The sequence below is a fragment of the Leucopleurus acutus genome (genome assembly GCF_964270905.1).
Source record: "Leucopleurus acutus genome assembly, chromosome: 6".
Lineage (NCBI taxonomy): Eukaryota > Metazoa > Chordata > Mammalia > Artiodactyla > Delphinidae > Leucopleurus > Leucopleurus acutus.
The window spans coordinates 92098480-92121540 of NC_139149.1; the positions used below are offsets into that span (position 1 = coordinate 92098480).

General features: G+C 40.2%; 2 protein-coding genes across 7 annotated transcripts in view; one reads left to right on the forward strand and one right to left on the reverse strand.

The window, feature by feature from the left end:
* Positions 1–1474: 1474 nt before the first annotated feature.
* On the forward strand, positions 1475–18041 carry RPE (ribulose-5-phosphate-3-epimerase; the record flags this gene model as incomplete). Of its 6 annotated transcripts, none has more annotated exons than XM_082840941.1 (7): positions 1477–1587; positions 2258–2292; positions 7532–7611; positions 13476–13615; positions 14350–14484; positions 15034–15120; positions 16911–18041. In XM_082840941.1, the coding sequence occupies 7 exons, from the start codon at positions 1477–1479 to the stop codon at positions 17031–17033; spliced, it is 711 nt and encodes a 236-aa protein (XP_082697067.1). In that variant the 3' UTR covers positions 17034–18041. The 6 variants fall into 6 exon arrangements, with proteins under 6 accessions (XP_082697065.1, XP_082697067.1, XP_082697062.1 ...); XM_082840940.1 differs by having other exon boundaries at positions 1481–1587; positions 2258–2288; positions 14350–14508; XM_082840939.1 differs by lacking the exon at positions 2258–2292 and having other exon boundaries at positions 1475–1587; positions 14350–14508.
* A 20-nt stretch (positions 18042–18061) lies between these two features.
* The window catches only part of KANSL1L (KAT8 regulatory NSL complex subunit 1 like), a 135067-nt gene continuing 130067 nt past the window's right edge, over positions 18062–23061 (reverse strand). Inside the window, 4 exon segments of the mRNA XM_082840934.1 lie at positions 18062–20292; positions 20294–20479; positions 21404–21569; positions 22703–22815. Of these exon segments, the coding sequence (XP_082697060.1) occupies positions 20212–20292; positions 20294–20479; positions 21404–21569; positions 22703–22815 (546 nt within the window). The 3' untranslated portion in view covers positions 18062–20211.

Genomic DNA, 23061 nt, shown 5'->3' on the forward strand with positions numbered 1-23061 from the left:
TTTCCATTGAAAAGAACTGGTTGAATTTACAACTGATACACTATCTTCGCTATTGTTACTTCTCTTGCCTGATAACAGGCATTTGTTTCTGCATTCTTTGTCCCCTTAAGATCATTAGTTACTACACAAAAGAATCTGAAAAAGAATGCATATATGTATATATACACCCGAATATATAACTATATATAACTATATAACTATATATATATAACTGAATCACTTTGCTGTACACCAGGAAGTAACACAACATTGTAAGTCAACTATACTTCAAAAAAAAAAAAGACCTTTAGGACAAAATCACTTTCTTCTTTCCTTAACAAAGACATCTCCATAGCTTATACCTTTTCTTACCCCAATACATAGTGTATTTCTATTATTATATCTGGTACCTTTAACCACATATATTACTTAGAATTCTCAATCCTTTGAAATTTTAATTTTTAAATGAAAATAAAGAAGTGAATATTGATCATTGTGAACTGTAAAAAAAAAAAAAAATTAATTACTGAGACCTGTTCAAGGGCAAACATTGTGGCCAGGCTTAGATGACAAAATAGCTTAGGCCCAAAATGCCTTCTCTTATGTCAAGAAAGCCATGCCTGGTTTTCTTTTTCCAGAGACCCCTCCTCCCCCACCTCATCTGCTTACAGTTTTACTATAGTTATTTTCCCCACCCAATGATCCTAGACACATTTGGCAAAGAAATAGCCACTCTTACTCTGTTCTGGATTTTGCCTGAACAGTAAATAAATGTATTGCAATTTGTCAATAAGCATTCCTGTGAAAGAAGGTAAGAAGGATGAGGGCCAGGAGCAGAGGAGATTAGTAATAACCACCACCGTTTTATACTGAGCACCAGGCATCCGGTCCTGGGCACAGACTTGGATTCACAAATCTTAAACGTTGCGCACTGTCTTAATAGATGAGAAAATTGGAGGCAGGGAGAAGTGACTTGCCAGGTCACCCAGCTAGCATCTGGTAGAGCCAGGATTCCGCCCTAAATCAGACTCCCACCGCTCCTGAGGAGGATTCAAAGAGAAATAGGAAGAAGGGTGTTTTTTTTTGTTGTTCTTGTACAAGTACAGGGACGGAGAGGAAAGGAACGCATATGCAAACGATGGAGAAACAAAAAAGTGATAAGAGGGCAAGAGCTGAGAGGGAACTGCAGGGGAAGTAAAACTAAAAAAGATTAAGGAACTCCTCAGAAGACTGGGAGACCTGAAAGGCTTGTTTTAAAAACAAAGGTCAGAGGAAGGAGGAAGGTGCCTCACCGCGAGGCCCCGCCCCTAAGCCCTTAGAGTGGCACCCCTCCCGCTAGGGGAGGCGGGACTTCCCCCCTCAAGGCAGCTGCGGCCGGTGGAGTCCGGAAGACTCTACTGGGAAGAGGCGGGGCCAAAACTGTGCGGCCAATCGGGGCGCGACGCCTTCGTCTTGCCGGGGATCTCTCTGGGTAACTTGCTTTGGAGAACTAGCACCATGGCGTCTGGCTGCAAGATTGGCCCGTCCATCCTCAACAGCGACCTGGCCAGTTTAGGGGCGGAGTGCCTTCGGATGCTGGACTCTGGGGCCGATTATCTGCACCTGGATGTAATGGACGGGTAACTCTCCGCGGGGCTCGGGTCTGGGTTGCCGCGCGGGGCGGGATAGGCGCACCTTTATTGAGTGCCTGTTGGGTGCACGGCGTCCCTGTACCGCGGAGCGCCTCGCTCTGAACGCGGTACTGAGAAGGAGCCTGCGGTGGGAGCCCTGGAGGCCCTGCTTGGAGGGGACCTGAGTCGGCATCCTGGGCTGCGAGCGCGTCCCAAACCTCAACCATCTCCCCTCCCCCCACGTAACGTGTGGTCTTCTAGCACTTAGCGCCTGGAAGCGACCTTAAATCTCTAGGATCCGTCTCATTTTCAGTTGGGAGAAACTGAGGCCCAAGGGGATAGGCATGACTTGCCCAAGCTCATATAGCTAGTTAGTGGCAAAGCTGGGGAGAAAGACTTGTGTAAGGATGACGAGTTTGGCACCTGGAGTGAGAACGCCCGACTTGTGCCACTTGCTGGGTTACTTGGGACAAGCCATTTAACCTCATTGAGCTTCAGTTTCATTATGTGAAACATGGGAGTAATAACACCACCGCTTCGGCATCTTTGGAAGATGAAATGACCTCATACGCGTAGTTTACAGTGCCTGGCATATAGTAAATTCTCTGTAATTGTTAGTTGTTGTATCATTGTTCAAATTATGATTTTCCTGTCTATTTTCTCTTCAGGCACCCTGCTCTTCAGGGAGGTCAGTTTTTTGTAAGTAACTTTTAAGCACTGTAGTTACAGCCCATAATCAATATTGTTTGAAATCAGAATGATGCTAGTTTCTTAAGTTGGTTATAAAATGAGGAAAAATCATAGAGAAAACAGTTAAGACTCTCTCAACGTTACACACATTGTGACAGAGTTGCAACTTGGATCTTGGGTTTGCCAAGTGGTTCTCTGAGCCCCACTGATCACAGGCCATAAGATCAAAACAGCCATTACCTTGGCTTGGGGTAGAAAAGTAAGTTTATTGGAAATAGTAAAATCTCTGTGTACTCTCATGCAGATCTGCAAATTCATGTTTTTTACGAAAGATGACCAGTCACTCCCTTGTCTTTTTAATGTCACTCCTCTTATGACAGCTTTGTCTTCTTTGTTCTGTCTGGTTTAATCTGCTGTTTCTCTTTTGTATTCCACTCAGTTACCTCAACACCGTGCCTAACTGATAATGGCAAAGAAGATTAGTAAATATTACCTCTTACAAAACCTTGATTTTTAGTTTGGTATCACATATATTTCTACTTCTGTATATTTTTTTGATACCTTTGCTTGAAAGCCCTGAACTTTCACAGGTAATATTACTGGAGTGTGTACCTCACAGATGGGTAGCTACATTTTTGTGTCTGAGACACAAAATGAGACAAAATTTTGTTTCTGAGACACTTGAGGGTCTCAGGACAGAACAGACTACGAGTATATGTGTGTAGTGTGTTTGTCACAGAGAGCAGCCTGGTTTTAAATAAGTCTTGTCCAATGTTTGAGCGAATGGAGAAAATAATTGGTTCCAGTTTACCAATCAGAATATCAGTGCCAACAGCAAGAGGTAATATTTACAGGCGCTTGACTATTTCTGGTCTGATACTTTTTGTGAATTATTTCACACGACACTATGAGCTTGGTGCGTTAACTTGGCATCGACAGAGATTAAAGTCACCTCGTAGCTAAGAAGTGGCGGAGCCAGGATTTGAAGCATGCAGCAGCTTGTTGTGTCTCTGAAACTGTCTTCTGTGGGTATTAGGCTTACAGAGAATGATTAAGATATTCTCTGTTTTCAAAGAACAACTATATTTTTTGATATTTATTTCATATCTCTCCTGCTGCACCGTAAGCTCCCTGAAAGCAGAGACTGTTTCTTTGGCTTACCTCTGTATTCTCTGCAGGAAAAGCATCATGGCAAGCTTAATTATAATTGGTTGGATGAATGGCTTTATCATAAGGGAGGGATCTCTAAGGAATCTTTTTTGCCCCTCCCAGCCCTATGGCAGACCCTGAGCTTATTAAGATAAAGTATTTTTTTATTGACTCATTTCCCCCTTTACCGGGAAACATCCATGGTTTGCAAAAACTAAATTCTGCATACACCATTTTAAAAACCCTTTCTCTGTTAAGCTTCACAACTTTCTGAGCTAAGAGCTATTTTTATTCCCCTTTTGCAAAGGAGGAAACCAGATCGGGGAGGTTCAGCTCCTTCCCAGTATCCCAACTAAGAGGCAGAGCCTGGCTGAGCTGCAGTGCCTCCTAGGCCCAGGGTATGAAAGAGGGGCTGTGGACTCCCTTTCCCAAGGCAGTCAGCCCCAGTTTACCTTCCCTCCAGGTAGTGCCTCCATGCTTCTTTTCCTGGTCCCCTGAAAAATCTCCAACATTATACTGAGCTTGCATGCCCTTGTTTTCTAGTCCCCTCTCTTCCCTTGAAGCCCACACTTCTGATTAAAACTGAACGTCTTCATTTTGAAATTCAGGAACAAGTTCTGGAAACACTGGTGGGTGGAGCACTAGTATGGTTGGATATTTGAAATAAAGGACAAATGGATTTTCTGGAAAAGAAAATTGGAAAGCATGTAAATATAAATGTGTCATGACAGGACAGTGACTGGAAATGTGTTGGTCGTAAGTGTAGGAACTGAGCAGATATTCAATTTCTAAATTAGGACCAGGGAGATTTCACGATACTACTAGACCTGACTGACTTCAGTACTGGGCCCACAGTGTCACAAGGCCACCATTAGCCGGGCCAGATGTTCTTCATTTTTCCCGTCTCCATCTGCTGTCTCACTCCTCCATGTTACCTGCCAGCCTACCCCCACCGTAGGCATAGGTGTGATTCCTTGTTCACAGGAAGTGTTGTTTGGTTACAGTCTTGCTGAATTTTATATCAACCTTGATCCTCCTCTTTGCCTTGTTGGGAGATCTGGTAAAGGTTTGCTTTTTGTGAAAATTATCCATGTGATGGGGGATCAAAATAATCGTATCCCTTATTCCAATATTCTAAGCGATTATAGCTTAATCTCATAAGTTCTTTGGGAGAAAAGGACACTTTTTAATTGCATTTTAATTTTGGCAGTCTTTACTCCAAAATGGCATTATAGCTTCTGTTTCCCAGTGAAGTAAAAGTGTATTTGTTTTATTCTCATATTTTCTCAAGATGTGGTTATTGTGTTTATTTTCGTGATAAACGAAGCCTAAGGTTGAGACATCAAAAATACTTCTGAGGGCAGACAGAAAAAACAGTGAATGAAATCCAGATCTTTCAATCTCAGATTTGTGTAGTATTCAGTAGTCCTTGCCGCCTGCTTATGTGACTCTTACCTCCGAGTTCTAAGTAAATATAAAAAGCATCTTATCCATAACCTGGCAGTTACTGCTCTTAGACGAATGGTAGAATGATATCCAAAATACTAGAAATCCAACCTCCAAGGACCAGGGTGCTGGAGAGTAAAAGTGTCTGTACCCATCCACCGTACCCATCCCTCTCAGGTGTGTCCTGACCTCTCTGTCTTAAGGCTCTGCTCCTCCCTTGGACTTTCTTCTTCTGTTAGTTATTAGCTTCAGTGGAGGAGCAGACAAGCCTGGCAGTTAAGAGCCTGAACTTTGGAGCTAGATTGCCTGTGTTTAACTCCTGCCTCCAGTGCTTATTGGTTGTGTGAGCTTGGGCCTCTTATTTTCTTATCTGTAAAATACAGGTAATAGTGGCACCTGTCTCACTGAATTGTTGAGAGGGTTGGTTGGTTGGTTGGTTTTGGTTTTTGGCTGCGCAGCACGTAGGAGGATCTTAGTTCCCTGACCAGGGATCAAACCCGCATCCTTTGCATTGGAAGCGCGGAGTGTTAACCACTGGATTGCCTGGGAAGTCCCTGTTGTGAGGTTTTAATGAGTTAATATATTGGAATGGTTTAGAATGGTGCTTGGCCTGTATGTGTTTTAATTTTTTATTAACACTCCTTCTGCCTGCCTGTCATCTTAAGCTCAAGACTTTTGGATGTGGTTTATTCTCTCTCTTCAACCTTCCCCCTCCCCCGCATCTTATCACTTAGGAGATCCTATCACCTGCTGTCCTTGTTTCCATTCCTACTGTTTCTTGCCATTTAGCAGCACCTCTTGCCTCCCTTCTTCCAACTTACTGCCCAGTCTGTCTGCCTGCTGTATTGTTTCCATCTTATTTTTCATTTGTGTCTCTCTTTTAAAATCTCACTTGATCAGGATAAAGTCAAAACAGTGAGCCTGGCATCTGGTGCACTTAATGTGACACAGTCTGCCTCCTGCGTTTTTCATACTAGCCAGGGTGGGCATTACCATCTCCCCCTTCTTTGAACTTAACTTAGTTATTTCTGCCTTTGCTTCATTTCCTTCCCCATTTTTACAAATTCTGTTTGTTCTGTAAATCTCACGATCTTACCCCTTTTTAAAAAGTGCTATTCTACTTGCCTCTGGAACTATTTTGCCTTAATATTGCCTACTTGTTATTGTGTAGCTTTTCTTAACAGTCCTCATACAGGGTAATGCCTACTACTTTAACAGAGAAAGCCCAGATTTCAGTGGCTTAATGTTATAAAGTTTCTCATTCATGTAATAGTTTGGTGTGAAATGTCTGTCCATGCAGAAATTGAGAGACCTAGTCCCCTTCCATCCTGTGGCTCTGCCATTCCTTAAGGGCCTCTTTACTGGCAGAAGGATAAGGTGAGAGCAGAACAGGAATACTACTCAACCTCCTGGGCTCTGCAGTGACGCCATCACTTCAGCTCACAGTCCATTGGTGAGAACTAGTCACATGGGCCACTAGGTGTGAGGGGAGTTGGGAAGTGTGGTCCTCGGCTGAGCTGGCTTCCTACCAACAGCTGTGCTGTAACAGTCAGTCATGAATTCTGGTGAGCCATTAGCCATCTCTTACCCGTGAGATTGTAAACTTTTCTGGGGTGAGCAGGAACGCTCACATATTCCTTTATGAAATACAGTAGTCTCTGAAGCAGTCAGCCTGGGGCGTACATAGAGGAGGTTTCCTTAAATATTGAAGTGAGCTGGCGATAGAACAAAAGGACTAACCAGAGTAGGATAATGGTGAACTACTTTGGGTCTGATATCAGAAGCCTTAATTTGAATCCTGCCCCAACAAATTATTAACTGGATGACTTAAGGAAGTTATGTATCCTGTGCTCTTCAAATGGGGATAATAACAGCATCTACTTCATAGGGCTGTTGTGAAGATGAAATGAATCAAGGTACAATATCTGGTATGATGTAAACTCTCAGTAAGTGGCGGTTATTAGTATACATTAAGTGTCTTTTGTTTTTTGCGGTACGCGGGCCTCTCACTGTTGTGGCCTCTCCCGTTGCGGAGCACAGGCTCCGGACGCGCAGGCTCAGCGGCCATGGCTCACAGGCCCAGCCGCTCGGCAGCATGTGGGATCTTCCTGGACTGGGGCACGAACCTGTGTCCCCTGTGTCGGCAGACGGACTCCCAACCATTGCACCACCAGGGAAGCCAACATTAAGTGTCTTTATTGATAATCTTTAAGAAAGTTTCGATAAACTGTCATTTTGTGCCCTGTGATAGAGGTGGATTAGAAGTAGCCACAGGCAGCCTGTGATAGGTTGATTTGAGAGACCTGTAATCAGAGTCCTGAACTTCCTAACTAGTGTGTGACTTGGGCAAGTCATATAACTTTTGGGGTTTTGGTTTTGTCATCCTTCCGTTTCTACTTGTCAGGGATTTTGAATTACAGAGTTAAATAGAGTAAATCATGTGACATTATTATGATTTGCTGAAATATCAAGGAGATAACTGCTCTGTAAAACTGAAATTATACAGATATTTTTAGTGTTGTTTAATACTGATGATGTTATTGAAAAATAATTGCGATCACAGATAGTCTCCTCTACTCCCATCAGAATACATATTGAGAAAAATACAGAAACTGAATCGAAAACATTTTCAGAGCAAGATTTTGTTTGTCTTGTAGGCATTTTGTTCCCAACATCACCTTTGGTCACCCTGTGGTAGAAAGCCTCCGAAAGCAGCTAGGCCAGGACCCTTTCTTTGGTAAGTGGGTGTTACACCGTCTGAAGCTGGATGTGTTGCTCAAGTAAAGGGAAAGTAGCTGGTTGATTTCTCAACCTCCAGTTTCATCTTGCACCCTTTTCCCTCCTCCCTGTGCTGGGGTTTCATTGACTGCCTGTAAGAAGCCTAACTCTTACCCGCTTCAGGGCCTGGGCACTTTGGCTAATCTCTTTGCCTAGAAAGCTGTGTTCTCTTGACCAGTGCTGCCTCATCTTTCCTCCTCACATCCTTTGTTGTTTCTTCAGAGAGCCCTGTCTTAAATTAACCTTTTCCCCGTTACATCACCTTGTTGATTTTCTTCTTAGAATTTCTTTCAGTCTGAGATTACTTTTATCAAACTCTAAACGCCTTAAGGGCAGGATTTCATCGACTTAGTTTTTTGCAGTTTTCCTAGAGCTTAACATAGACACAGCTGGGGCTCAATGTAATTGTTAAATGAATTTATGAATTGATTGACTTATGGTCTGTATTTGAAGTCAATTCATGGAAATTGGAGCTTTCTACAAGTGGGGTCTATGTATGCTCCACTCCAACATTGTAGGATAATGTGAATTAAGGATTTTTAAGACCAGTGACCTAGAAGTTACTTTTTATGGAATATAGATTCAGTCCACGTATCCTTGTTGCTGCTGCTGTTTTAAACTAAGTTAGCAGTGACTCACTTGCCAGATCTCTGGTAATAAGACATTTGGTGAGTTCTTGTAAATATGTGTTTTTATGTAACTCATAACATAAATTTAGTAAAACTTAGATTTTTTTTTTTTTTTTTTTTTTTTTTTGTGTGTGTGTGGTACGCGAGCCTCTCACGGCCGTGGCCTCTCCTGTTGCGGAGCACAGGCTCCGGACGCGCAGGCTCAGCGGCCATGGCTCACGGGCCCAGCTGCTCCGTGGCATGTGGGATCTTACCGGACCGGGGCACAAAACCGCGTCCCCTGCATCGGCAGGCGGGCTGTCAACCACTGCGCCACCAGGGAAGCCCAAAACTTAGATTTTTTAATTGAAATATTGTGGGCTAGTTAAAAAAAATTTTTTTATAAATTTATTTTATTTTTTTGGCTGCATTGGGTCTCTGTTGCTGCGCGGACTTTCTGTAGTTGCAGTAAGCGGGGGCTACTCTTCGTTGTGGTGCGCGGGCTTCTCATTGTGGTGGCTTCTCTTGTTGCGGAGCACGGGCTTTAGGCATACAGGCTTCAGTAGTTGTGGCACACAGGCTCAGTAGTTGCGGCTCACAGGCTGTAGAACGTAGGCTTAGTAGGTGTGGCCCGTGGGCTTAGTTGCTCCTTGGCATGTGGTATCTTCCCAGACCAGGGATCCTACCCGTGTCCCTGGTTCGATTGGCAGGCGGATTCTTAACCACTGCGCCACCAGGAAAGTCCCTGTGGGCCAGTTTTATGAAGGTATGGTAGCCACTAGCCACATGTAGCTATTTAAAGTAGTTAAAATTAAATAAAATTAAAACTAGTTTCTTAGTGGCATTAACCACATTGCAAGTTCTCAGTAGCCACGTGTGGCTTCTGACTATTGTACCGTCCAGTGCAGTTATGGAACACTGCAAGCGTCGCAGGAGGCTGTTAGAGCCTCTCTGTAGGCTCCATCCACTTCGAATGTACCAAAGGAAATGTACATTATCACCTAATTTATGTGGCATGAGGGAAACAATGTTCCACCAACATGTTCACTATTTTGAAATTTCCAGATAATGGAATATAATCCTCTTGATTATCTGAACTTTTTTTTTTTAACTACATTTTGGAGAATGAATTTTCCAGGGTAAATTCGTTCTTATGATTGTCAGAGTTGGGTGAAATAAGTAGCATTCTTGGTCCCCCCACCTTCCCTGGCTTGTACAGTGGCCACAGAATTCCCTACTGTGGCTTTGCGTGGATTGAAAATATGTATGTATTTTTCCGTTTCTCTCCCTTTTAGTTGTCTCCAAGTGTTTCTTCTCACTGCTGTTTGACTCCCCTCCTATCTCTATCTGTGCCTCTTCTCTTACCAACTCAACTGCCACCACCCCACACAATCTGCTTTTCCTTTCTGTTTTTAGTTTGTTCTTTGCTGATAAACTTGCTAATCAGTCTTTCCAGAGGTGAATCTCAAGTAAAGATGAATGGACTTAATACGCTTTAGTGTTTGGGTTTTGTGACCTTTGTTTTTTATATTATAAGTTTTTGTTTGTTGGATACTGGTTGTTGGATAATTGATACATGCTGTATCCTAGGAGTTAGATCCCAAGTTGTATGTATAACTGCTAAAGCTTTTAACTCTTCAATCTCAGTATTGAGTAGAATTTACCATCTACAGAAGTAAAGTGGTAGGGAAAAGTCGTTTTTGTTCTTAGCTAAATCAGTGGTCTTCAAATATGGTCTGAGGACCCGCGGGAGTCCTTTTCAGATGGCCCATGGCATCAAAACTATTTGTAGTTTTATTTGTAAATTACTTGTACTGATATTATTTGCCATTATTTATGCTGATGGTGCAAAAGCAGTGGTGAATTAGTCTGCTGATGCCTTGGCCTGAGACAAGGCAGTGATACTGAACTATACAGGTAGTCGCGATATTCTTATTTGCCATACATTCATAGTACCCTCTGTAACAAGTATCCTTGATGAATTGGTACAAGTGATTGATTCAGTAAATCTTGATCCTTGAGTGCATGTCTCATTAGCGTTTTGTGTGACAAAGTGGAAAATACATATAAAGCACTTCTCTTAAATCCTGGAGGATGATAGTTTCCTCGAAGAAAACCACTTGTGCCATTGTTTTAAGCTGTGAACTGAAAGTGCTAGTCATGAATACCATTTTCCCTTGAAAGAACAACTGACAGATGAACTGTGGTTATCAGACTTGGATATTTTACTGACATTTTCTTTAAAATTAACTAAGTGAACCTGTCACTTCAAGGAAAGCGGCTCATCAATTTTCATTGCCACTGATAAAGTTAGAGTTTGCAAGGGAAAGTTGGAATTTTAGAAAACTTATATGTGCCTCTCTGAGCTTGATAGCTTCCCAGGACTCACAGCTTTTCTGACCAGATCTGTAATATCATTAACAAATGCGGGGTTTGGATAGTATATAATGAAATGTGTCACTATTTGGAAGATCTGTGTAACTCAGTGAACCAATAGTACTTAAAAGAGCCATTCAAAATGTAGACTAATGGGTTTGAATGTAACAAAGTACGAAAAGGTCACTGGTGGGGTTTATGTATTCCACGTTGCCGCTAACCTTTCTAAAAAAAAGTACTACTTGTTGAGCTATGGGGTAGAAATAGAATATCCACACTTGAGTGAAAAGGCTGTGGATGTAGGTACTCCTTCCTTTTCTATGCACTTTTTTCCCTTCGTATAAAACAACAGATTGCAGGAGATTGAATGCAGAGCAGGTGTGAGAATACAGATGTCTTCTCTTAAGGCAGACATTAGCGACTCGCAAAAATGTAAAACGGTGCCACTCTTACATTAATGTGTAATGGATTTATTTTTATTATCATTATTATTTTTTAATGAATTAATAAGTAGACACTAAAATTTTTTAGTTTGCATTTCTAATACATTAAATATTGATAAATATAACCCACATCAACAATATTTTGGGGGGGAGGGCTTCAGTAATTTTTAAGAGTGCAGAGGGAGTCTGATAATAGAACATGTGAGAACTGTATCTTAATTATAGGCAGATTAGCTGAGCCATCAATTCCCCAAATACTAGAGGATGTCCAGTGAGGGTTGCTAGTAGTGACTGCATGCTAGAGATTGAACAGGGATGACTTAGCAGTCTGGATCTTAGGAAAGAGTAAACTTGATCTTTTAAACCAGATTGAATTTTTTTTTCTTGTTTATAATACAAAGGGGAAAAAACACCAAATTGAGTTTATCTTTTAAAAGCAAGAGTTTGCCTATTAAAATATGTTCTATTTTTGTTACTTTTATTAGTTTAGAAATATAAATGCTAGTCTTGGCTTCATTAATCAGGCTGTATACTCTGTTTTCCTGACATTTTTCAAAGCCTTGTTGCATTTTATAATCTTAGTTACTGAGTTCTGGAATACTAGAACTTTTTTCTTTAATATAGCTTTGCTGTATCAGCAGTGTGCTCCCTCTAACAAAACAAAAAGCTCAGAACTCTCACTGCCATCTCTCTGGCGCAGGAGTGTTTACTGTTTCTTCTTCCCAGCGTTATTTCTTGTTTTCACTTCGTTTAAGCTGCCCTCTCCTTCTCATGAAATGCTATTATGTTTTAAGTCAAGGTCTTTAAGAAGGCCATGCTCATTTCTTCCCAAACATATCCTCACAGGGTTTGAGCTTTAGGATCAGGACACGTGGCAGGCCTCTCAGGTTAACGTGCTCTTCCCTCTCAGTCTGTTCCCTTTCTTTGTCTGCCTCTCGGTTGACGGCACTCCTCTTCTAGCTCCTCAGGCCAAATCCTTGCACCATCTGACTCTCCTCTCACTCTGCACTTCTTTTTTTTTTTTTTTTTTAAACATCTTTGTTGGAGAGTAATAGCTTTACAATGGTGTGTTAGTAGTTTCTGCTTTATGACAAAGTGAATCAGCCATATGCATACATATATCCCCATATCCCCTCCCTCTTGCGTCTCCCTCTCACCCTCCCTATCCCACCCCTCTAGGTGGTCACAAAGCACCGAGCTGATCTCCCTGTGCTATGTGGCTGCTTGCCACTAGCTATCTATTTTACATTTGGTAGTATATATAAGTCCATGCCACTCTCTTACTTTGTCCCAGCTTACCCTTCCCCCTCCCCATGTCCTCAAGTCCATTCTCTACGTCTGCGTCTTTTTTCCTGTCCTTCCCCTAGGTTCTTCAGAACCTTTTTGGTTTTTTTTTTAGATTCTATATACATGTGTTAGCATACGGTATTTGTTTTTCTCTTTCTGACTTACTTCACTCTAGGTCCATCCACCTCACTACAAATAACTCAGTTTCGTTTCTTTTTATGGCTGCGTTATATTCCATTGTATATATGTGCCACATCTTCTTTATCCATTCATCTATCAATGGACACTTTCACTCTGCACTTCTGATCCACAGCAGCCCCTGTTGTCCCTGCCTCCCGAACATACCCAGAATCCGTACCATTGCTCACCATCCTCAATTGCTGGGTTTTTTGCCTTGGCCTTCTTAGTCGGATCTTGTCACTTGACTCAAAATCCTGTAGTGTTTGTTCCACATCGTTCAGGATAAAACCTGGTGGGCTGCAGAGCTCTCTACTCTCAGCCGGTGCTTCTCTGACCTCATCTTCTCTCCCCAGTGCGCCCCCGGCCCCAGCCACACTGGCCTTATTTACTACCAGCCTAGTGTGTATTGTCTTCACTCCTTTTATTTATCTCTCCCACTAAGAATGTAATCCCTGTGACAGCAGAGATTTTTGTCTGTTTTTTGCTGTACCCCTGCGGCCTAGAAAAGTTAATGGTGTGGCAAGTGCTCAGTAAAATATTGGTGGGGAGAATCACTTAATTTAGCTTTCTTATTTTATAAATGAGGAAGCCAGTCCACATAGATAACATGACTTCTTTTAAGTTTTTTAGAATGGGATTTCCTGGCCCTGGACCTAAGTTCCCTGGTATCTAGTTATTTTCATAAACAGCGCCATAGGCTTTTTGTGGAAAAATGGGGGTTTTTTTTGGTAAATGAGTTTAACCAAAGCCTTTTCTTCAGGATGAAGGGAGGTTATCTCTACAGAAGTGTAACTTCTGTATATTTAACAATTATCATGATGCCAGAAGAGTTCATATCTGAAATAGCAAAAACTCCAGGCTGGCTTCAATAATATGAGCCAGCTATTTTCCTTATAGTAATACTTAGGGGATACGTCTTTTCCTTCCAGACATGCACATGATGGTGTCCAGGCCGGAACAGTGGGTAAAACCAATGGCTGTAGCAGGAGCCAATCAATATACTTTTCATCTCGAGGCTACTGAGAACCCGGGGGCCTTGATCAAAGACATTCGGGAGAATGGAATGAAGGTGAGAGCTCAACAGTGATGGTAATGTTTTTGTTTTTTTTTACAATCAATTTATTTATTTTTAGCCATGTTGGGTCTTCGTTGCTGTGCGTGGGCTTTCTCTACCTGCGGCGAGCAGGGGCTGCTCTTCATTGCGGTGCGCGGGCTTCTCGTTGCTGTGGCTTCTGTTGTTGCGGAACACAGGCACGTGGGCTCAGTCATTGTAGCTCGCGGGCTCTAGGATGCAGGCTCAGTAGTTGTGGTGCACGGGCTTGGTTGCTCCGAGGCATGTGGGATCTTCCCGGACCAGGGCTCAAACCTGTGTCCCCTGCGTTGGCAGGTGGATTCTTAACTACTGTGCCGCCAGGGAAGCCCGATGGTAATGTTTTATACTATTTATTCTCAGAGTTGGGAAGATTTGGTGGAAGACCTGAAATGATAGGTGGAGAAGACTGGACTTAGGCAGCTGTTCGTCAGGTTTGAAGATAGAGTTTAAGTATAACTTGTTTGTCAGATAAGATTGATACATTCCACTAATGTTTTCTGAAAGTTTCTACCTTTTAGAAACATTTACTTTTGACAGTCTTGTTGACTTTTTTTTAAAAAAAGTAATTACAGTCTGAACAGTTTATGTATTCCATTTATGTATGTATTCTATACTTTAAGAATAGACCTTTCTACTGGGCCTGATATGCAACAGTAATGTAATACGGAAATAATTATTGATGTGATATAGCAAATTTGTCTCTGTTACAGGTTGGCCTTGCTATCAAACCAGGAACTACAGTTGAGTATTTGGCACCATGGGCTAATCAGATAGATATGGCCTTGGTTATGACAGTGGAACCTGGGTTTGGAGGGCAGAAATTCATGGAAGATATGATGCCAAAGGTAAAAGAAGTATTTGGTTCTGGGGTAAGGCTTTTATTCTGTAAGTTCATTCAGTAAGCATTTACTGGGCTACTTGTATGTTTAGACCTGTACTGTTCTGAAGGTGGGGAGATGAGGATGCCTATATATCATTGGAATACAGTATGAGAAATGCCCCAAGAGATTTAGGTTTGGAGATCATAAAAGATACTACATCTTAGTCTTGAAAATTTTTTTCAAAACCGTTATCTCTGTAACCTTGAGATCTCTTGGGAGTTTTCATTGAATATTGAGGGTTTTGTCTTTGTCTTGTTTCTGTGAAGTATATTTTCTGCAAAGCCATGACAAATTGAATGCCATTTACCAAACAGAACAAAGCTTGCTTTTATAAAACTTAGTTTGTTACAGTACACTAAAAGCTGGTTTTCCCCAATCATAATTTGTATTGATACAAAGTTATTGTCTGAGACATTTGGAGTCATATTTTAGTGGCTAATATCAGTGATTTTTTATTTGGTGTTTTTCCCTCTACCTATCCACTTAGTCACTTATTTCCTTGTGTATAACTAGGTTCACTGGTTGAGGACCCAGTTCCCGTCTTTGGACATTGAGGTTGATGGTGGAGTAGGTCCTGACACCATCCATAAATGCGCAGAGGTGAGACTGCTTGACTGCAACCTAGACCAGTTTCCTATCAAATGTAATGACAGGACAGGTCTTGTCTGCCAAAGAGACTTCACTTCCTAAGTAGGCTTGCTTTCTTAGAAAAGTTTTTTTTTTTTTTTTTGCGGTACGCGGGCCTCTCATTGTTGTGGCCTCTCCCGTTGCGGAGCACAGGCTCCAGACGCACAGGCTCAGCGACCATGGCTCACAGGCCCAGCCGCTCCGCGGCATGTGGAATCTTCCCGGACCGGGGTATGAACCCGTGTTCCCTGCATCGGCAGACGGACTCTCAACCACTGCGCCACCAGGGGAGCCCGAGAAAAGTATTTTTTTGTTTAAATGTAAAACCAGGAAAATAAAGAGCGATAAGTGACTATTCTGAAACCACATAATCATTAAATAGTAAGTCCTGGTTATCTCAGTAATGAAAAAATTCTTTGGAAAGGAATAAGCTGAATGCCAGCCTGTGGAATATCATTGAAAAGTTCCAGGGCCTTTGAGACAGTTTTCCAAAATAGGGAAAGAAAACATACCTGCTTGTAAAGGGGAAAAAGAGTGTTTTTCTGTAGAACTTAGGTGTATTAGCTACTGATTTGTCCCTTGCAAGCTACTAAATCTGTCCCTCTGTAGAACTGGGATGACTTTTTTTTTCCAAGTGGCTAGCTAGGTTGAGTTAGGCTCCTGAACTTCATAAAAGGATACCAGCCCTCCCTGTAGCATTACAGGTGATTAAAGTTTATGTGACCTGCCTTTATTAAACAGCATGGTCTAATCTGCACTTTCAGTGTTTTGTATAAATGCCACACTTTCCTGCTTGATACTTATCAAAAGCTTGACTGTGGTCAATATGGAGGAGGTGCTGGCCAGACGATTAGTGAGCATGTATCCTTTGACCCCTTGTGGAATTCTTTTTTACTGAACTGTGCTTTGTCATTAATGCTGTTCTTGCTTACATTACGAGGCACGTTAGGTTGTAACCCTATAAAACTAGTATTTTTTTCTTTTTTTATGAGGAACGTTGTTAGAGATGTAGTGTGCTGTATCATAGGGTGAGTGTCTCTAATTGGAGAAATTTTCCTTAGCTTCAGTGGTTCCCCCCAACAGTCCTCCCTTTCTTTTAGCACCGAATCACATAATAGATTGGATTTCCCTCCTTGAGTCAAATCCTAGGAATCTCAGAGATAAATTTGGACTCATCTTACTTGGTTTTACTCTGACTTCTTTGCTTTCATATTGAAAAACATCTTGAAAATCTTGTTTAAGCCACCTCAAAAGCATTCTGGAAGGCAGTGAAGCATATATAAGAAGTTCCATTCCTTCTGGCCTCACAATGAGAAATAACTTAATGTTGCCCTGTTTTATGGATTCTTTCACATTTTAGCAATAATTGTCCTTTTAGACTACCTACCAATTCTTATACATAATTCAGAGATGAAAAGGTTGATTTTTAGGAGCTGTGGGGGGAATTGGTATACAGGGGAAGACCTTAATAGATTTAAGGATTAAAGGTTTATTAGAAAAGATGCAGTGTAGTTTATTTAGAGGGGGTTACCAAAAAGTCAGTGATTTCTTAGACACATTTAAAAATAATTTCACATCCTCATTTAAGCATTTTCTTTTTTCATTGAACTAGCTGCTTAAGTATGTTCATCTTGAAGTGGCTTTTTTACAATTAAAGTGCTGACTGCCAGCTGCAAGGGTAGAAGAAACTCTAGTCCAGGAATTGTTTTAGGTTTTTCTGCATCTTCCTTTGAGGCATAACCTTAAGTGTTTACTTCTTCCAGGCAGGAGCTAACATGATTGTGTCTGGCAGTGCCATTATGAGGAGTGAAGATCCGAGATCTGTGATCAACCTGTTAAGAAATGTTTGCTCAGAAGCTGCTCAGAAACGTTCTCTCGATCGATGAAACCACAAGGAGTCCAGGGTTTCTGCTTATGAGATCTCCTTTTTTATTGGAAAACAAGAATATTGACTACCAAATCATACCACAGTTGAGGCAGTGCTGCTTTTCCGAGCAATTATTCGTTCCAGTGACTAAAATCCATTTTGCAGAATGTTCCAAGAGGTTAGAAATTGGTGTGTATTATGTTTTCAGTGATGGAATTTAAAGATTAGTGTGGTAAAATACCATTTTTACTGGGAGACTTGATTTTTATAAAGAGTAAAAATACGGGTGTATCAAGGTTATGAACAGAAATGTGTCTTAATGCCTAAGGAAGGCATATTAGCTACTATGAAAAAAAATTTTTTTTCTGTATTTCTAAAAAGAGTTTTCTTTGCTTCTTGGCTTTTCTGAAAGCAAAGCAAGTCCTGTTTTTCCGGTTTCGTGTCATTCTTGATTTGTGTATTTGCGTGATAACTAAGTTTGGATGTGGCTGGGATGGATGGCTCTTCTAGCTTCGAAAACATGTATTTTTTACTTTGCACCTTATATTTGATACATAAAAAAACCCGAGTGTATTATGAAGTCCAGGGATTTTCAGGTGGTCTGTTGTAAAACGCAAGCACAAGTTTTATCAGGGTGTTTTCTTTGTTAATTTTGCTATAGCGGCAGGTTATTCAGTGGTTCTTCCCCCACCCCCTACCCACCCTCCACCAACCCCATTTCCCCTTTTTCTTAATCACACCCGCTGTTCTGAAGGCCATAAAATGTTTTCCTAGCTCTGTGCTAAAAGGAAAGGAAGGCCTCTCTATTTGGAAGTAATATTAAGTTGAATCCTGACTCTCTTCCCCTTTCTATTTGTTTGACCTTAGCAAACCAATCCAGCCAACCTCTTTGAGCTGATTATTAACTGATTTATATATTGAATGTAATCATAACAACAGTGGGGTGGTTGTGTTTAGGATTAAGAGATACTATTAATTATATACGTAAAGCTTCCACTACTATTCCTAGAATTGTAGGGTAGTAGAATTTGAGGATGCTCAATACAAAGTAGCTATCAGTATATAAATGTATGCTTTGCAGATTATAAAGTATGATGATGGTATCTCATTAAACCCACAAATCAGTCCTATGAATGGTAAGACAGGTATGTTTGTCCCCATTTGAAAAATGAAGATACTAAATAAAGCTCAACAGGCTGGTACCATGGAAGGGAAGGATCCAGTAAAGAATAGGATTTCTGGTCTGTACTCTTTTTACAGATGGAGCCCTTGGGAGGTGGATAAGCAAAGGAAGCTTCTTTTACTTAACGTTCTCTTATTTCCAGTCTAGCTTTACCCTGTAGCAAAACCAGATGGCTGAGAATATTCTGCAACTATGGATTTTGACTCCAAGGATATATATTTTATTAATCCAAGAAAGACCAGGTAGGCTAATATATGGCAAGGTACAGAGTTAATCCGTAAACTAAATGTTTATGATTGTGTCCCAAATTACACGTTGACAATAGATACATATTAGCTACTTCGTTCTTGTGAATACTCTTGCTGTGTAATACACATGGCAAGAAATAACAGGACCAGTGTCATTAAATTTTTTTCAGGCTACTCTGAGTGAGTTTTGAGAAATAAAGTTTGGAAAATAAGAACGTTAACACTTAAGCATAGAATAGAGCTTGCCTGGTTTCTTCTGTGTTACAAGGTAAAAATTTATTTCTTACTGTTTTTCTTTATTTGGGCTTAGGAAAGGCTTGTGCCACACACATAGGTGACATTTAATCAAATCAGACAACACAAGGCATATAGAAATAACTTTAATTAAAAAAACTTACATAGAAGATTATAATATCAGTCATGACAAAAAAAAATCTGAGTTTATTTGCCTGGACAACTTGGGTTTGTTCTGGATTTTGTTTTCTTTTTTAAAATATAAATGTACGGTAAAACTACAAGCAAAAATTTGTCAGCATTGAACTGGAAATTTTTTTCTTCTTCTTCTTTAAAGGGACTAGTACAATTTCTAATCCCTAACAAAAACTTAGTGTCAGATCCCCCAGATTAGGCCAGTTGGCTAGGATTGTCAGTTATATGGGTACTACAACTTGAATAACCTTTTTTACATGAGAAAAAGTGATTCATATAAATTGTCCTCAGTTTTTACATGTAACAAAATGATATAATAGTGTCAAAAGGAATTTTACTTAATGTACACTCCAGTATCCAATATTGAAGCATTAACCTTTTAAAAATTTTATTTCTCACTCTAGGATAGATGCTTATTTGAATAGAGTAAGGAATGGTAGGGAATGACCAGAATAACTAAAAGTACAATAATATACTAACAGGAATTTCCTGTCTGTTGCTCATTTAAAGTTGGGTGTTTTCTCTTCACGAGATACATGAAATAGATAAAACTCAAGTTGAGTTTTAAAAGGTGTGGTAGTTTTAAAATACAACAATATTTAACTACTTTGCTTTTCTTATTCTGTTAGGCGTGAATAGAAAATAACCTGTGTTTAACCCAACAGATATCAGTGATTTCAAATGAAGGAGTATTGTGTTTTCTGGTATAGAAATTTCCATAAATAACTTCTATCGGTTAAATGTGTTTTTTTAAAAAAATTCCTTCTCCATAGTCAAGGCTTATAGATGTTCAACACCATTGGAAATCTCTTTATTTATGGTTCAGCTGATATTTCATGGGGTAGTTCATACGTGCATTTTCAAGTGGAGTGGTCACTTGCAGTGTTTTTTAAAACTACTTACATGTGTGTATTATGTATGCATGTATACTCTATACACGTGTTTTATATTCTTAATATATTTCTGAGGCAATTTAAAGAATAACCACGTGTATAGAAAAAGAAGAGCTGTCATTTGATGCATAGGTATATGTGGGTGTGGGTATAAGTTGTTTAAAAATCATTATTTACCCAGTAATGTGATTTGACATCAAATTGCAGCAGTTAATTTTCTGGTGCTTGTGATCTGCAGCAAACACAAATGACTAGCACTTGTCTGTAGGTGAAAAGCTAGTTACTCCTGTGGTTCAGGAAGGAAAATGAGACGTAACTTGCCTGTTTCATAAACAGCACAAAAGATTAATACATGCACCTGCACTACATGCTGTTACTCTGGAATTGTGACTGTGCAGGGGGTGGGGGAACAGGGCTTATTTTTTCTCCTGTTTTCCCATTCAGTTACATCGTTTTCTTAACCTGTTCCCTGTCACTGATTTTTCTTAACGTGAGTTGAGTAAGTCCTAGACCAAGGGTTTTGTGTGTGTTCCTCCATTTCGTCCGCCTGCCTTTGTGGATGGTGGCCATTCTCTGGTGCACTGGTACAGAAGACTTCACCATGGAAAGCTGGACTTGATCTTTCAATCTGATCATTTTTTTCATCTTGGCATAATAAGGCTGCTATGTCTTCATCTTTCAGCGGAAAAGCCCGTCGTTCCCACCCCAAAGGCTGAAAGAGAAAACGTTCTCAGTTAAGTTTCAACTAATTTGTTTTAAGTTCGTGTCTCAATCTGTAGCTCTCAGTTTTGTAATAACCATTGTTCTGTTCTTTAGCAGATAAAAGTACAAATTCTCATTTGGTCCTGAGTATCTAGCAACTCAAAATATCTAGCAACTCAAAATGGAACGTACTGAGGATTACTTAGGGACCTTTGGGAATTATTTTTTTTTCACTTTGCCTCTTCCACGGAGAGGTAAACGCTGCCATTAGGGCACTGGTCTTCATTTTCAGCCTAGGAGCACTTTAGGGAAGGCCCTTTAAAAGTGTTTGGATCGTCTTCCTCAGTATCTCCATTTTCATCGCATCATTATTACAGACCCCTATTGACTTTTCTTTCCCTGTGCTTTCTATGACTTGCCTATTAATTTCTATTGTCGCTACTCTCTTGATTCTAGATATGGTTCTTTTCCAACACCTACTGATGAAGAAAAGTACAAGAACTTTATAGATGCAGTGTTAGAAAACACTCCCATTGGGGTTAAAACTGGACAAATGGGGAGACAAGTAAAAATCTTTTACGAGGGGAAGAGAAATATCTAACATTTACTATGTGCCAGGTGTCATTCTGTTTAATCCGATTTGGTTTGTAATGAAACTTTGATAGAATTCCCATTTTCTAACACATAAGTGAACAGGTGGAATTAGGTACTGACGTGTTACATAAAGAGTCAGGGAAGTGTCTGTAGTTAGTGATGGAACTAGAACGCTGGAACACAAGAGCCTCTGATTCCTACATCCAGCATTCTGTACTGGGCTGTCATACTGAATTTGTTACGTAATGATGGCTCCTTAATTATCAACAAGGAATTCTATAAACAAGTTTTTAAAAGTCAATTAAAAGGAGGTTTAACTAGTTATGTATAACACTCCTACCTTGATCTCTTGACTCTGACTTACTGAAGGTGAGGCATGTGCACTGGGGTCCTGGCTCTCTGGAGGCCCGGCGGGACTCTCAGCAGCGCTGTGCTGCCCACCACTGAAGTCGTTAGGGTATTCTTTCAAAAGCAAGTCCTGTCCTTCAACATTTTTACTGTAAGCTCTAGCAAGAAAATATTTAATTATTTGTTGATGTCTTAACATTGTATGAACAACCTAAGGTATTGTTCATAAAGTCAGTTGAACTTGGTAGCTTTTCTTTAAACAGCTCTGCCCAACAGATTTTTAAAAATTCATCTGCTGATCTTCCTGATGTTATTATCCTCTCATCTCAAAGACTTGAATAGTATTTTATGAAATCTTTTGCCAAATTATTATAGTGGTTTTGTTTTGTTACAGTTTGGGGTTTTTTGTTTGTTTGTTTGTTTTCCAGAAAACAGGAAAAGACAAGTTACTTGACTCTGAGTTCCCAGAGTATCTCTGGTTATCGTAATGTCGTCCATGAAGGACTCGATTCACATTTTCCTCTGTACTTTTGGAAAACTGTATCTCTGGAATGTGGAGAAAGTTGAGAACAGAATCTCGTGTATGTTAGGATAACTCTTAGAATAAGGCTCTACAACAAATCTGGGTATCTTGAGACCTAAACAGAGAAATAATAAATGAGAGATGCTCCACACTAAAGTGACTATCACATTTCAACATGATCTTGCATTTTGAGTTTTGGCTATATTAAAAAATAGTCCAGTTATAAATATAAAATACCAGGGATTTTCTCAAATACATGACTACTGATTATGTTGTTAGGATTTATCCGCCTTCCCTCAAAGTCATGTTCCAAGTATTAGGCGATTTGCTTTTTTACCCTGGATAGGTTTCCTGAGGGTTTTTTTTTGGTTTGTTTCTTTTTAAGAAAAACATTTCTGAAGTGGCTTTGTTACAGATTACCCAGATTCTAATCCCTAGTGTTAGGTCCACCATTACAGTACACTGAAATGACCTATTTATGGAGAATTTTTATATAGTTTGCTCAGTTAAATCTATTACTGAGGCTGACAATTAGCATGAGAAATTGAGTGGAGTAAAATATAAAACTCCTTTCATCATTACGTAATTAGCCTGAATATATTTTTAATGTAAACTCAGTATAAGCAGTGTTTCACTTCTAGGGCACAAAGAGCAGATGTTATATAGTATGTTTTCTTCATTTTCAGTGGTCTCCCTCGTTATTATGCAGAATTATTGGAGATTTCACATGGATTCCATGGTTTTGGGGTTTAAATTTACAACACCTGCCTGCTGTTTCTTCTGTGCCACTTGCTTTGCTCCCATAGCGACCATCTGGCTTGCTCTTTCTCTTCATATTTTTTGTGTCTTAGGGAGAAGACTGCATCAGAGAGGTCTTCTATCTGGAATTAGAAATGAAAAGTTTTGCTTTTATCAGAAACATTTTGAAATATGAGAACAGGTGTCAGAGTTCCTCATCAAGAGAACAATAGGAAGAAAACTCTAAAATAAATGCAGTCTAAGTCAGAGAACAAATGTTATGAGAGGAGGTTCAAATTCCTGAAAAGAGGGAGTTTAAAACTTTTTTACTGTTGGGTCATGTTTGAAGATTTACCTAGAATACTTATAGTACCTTGAGTACATATAGG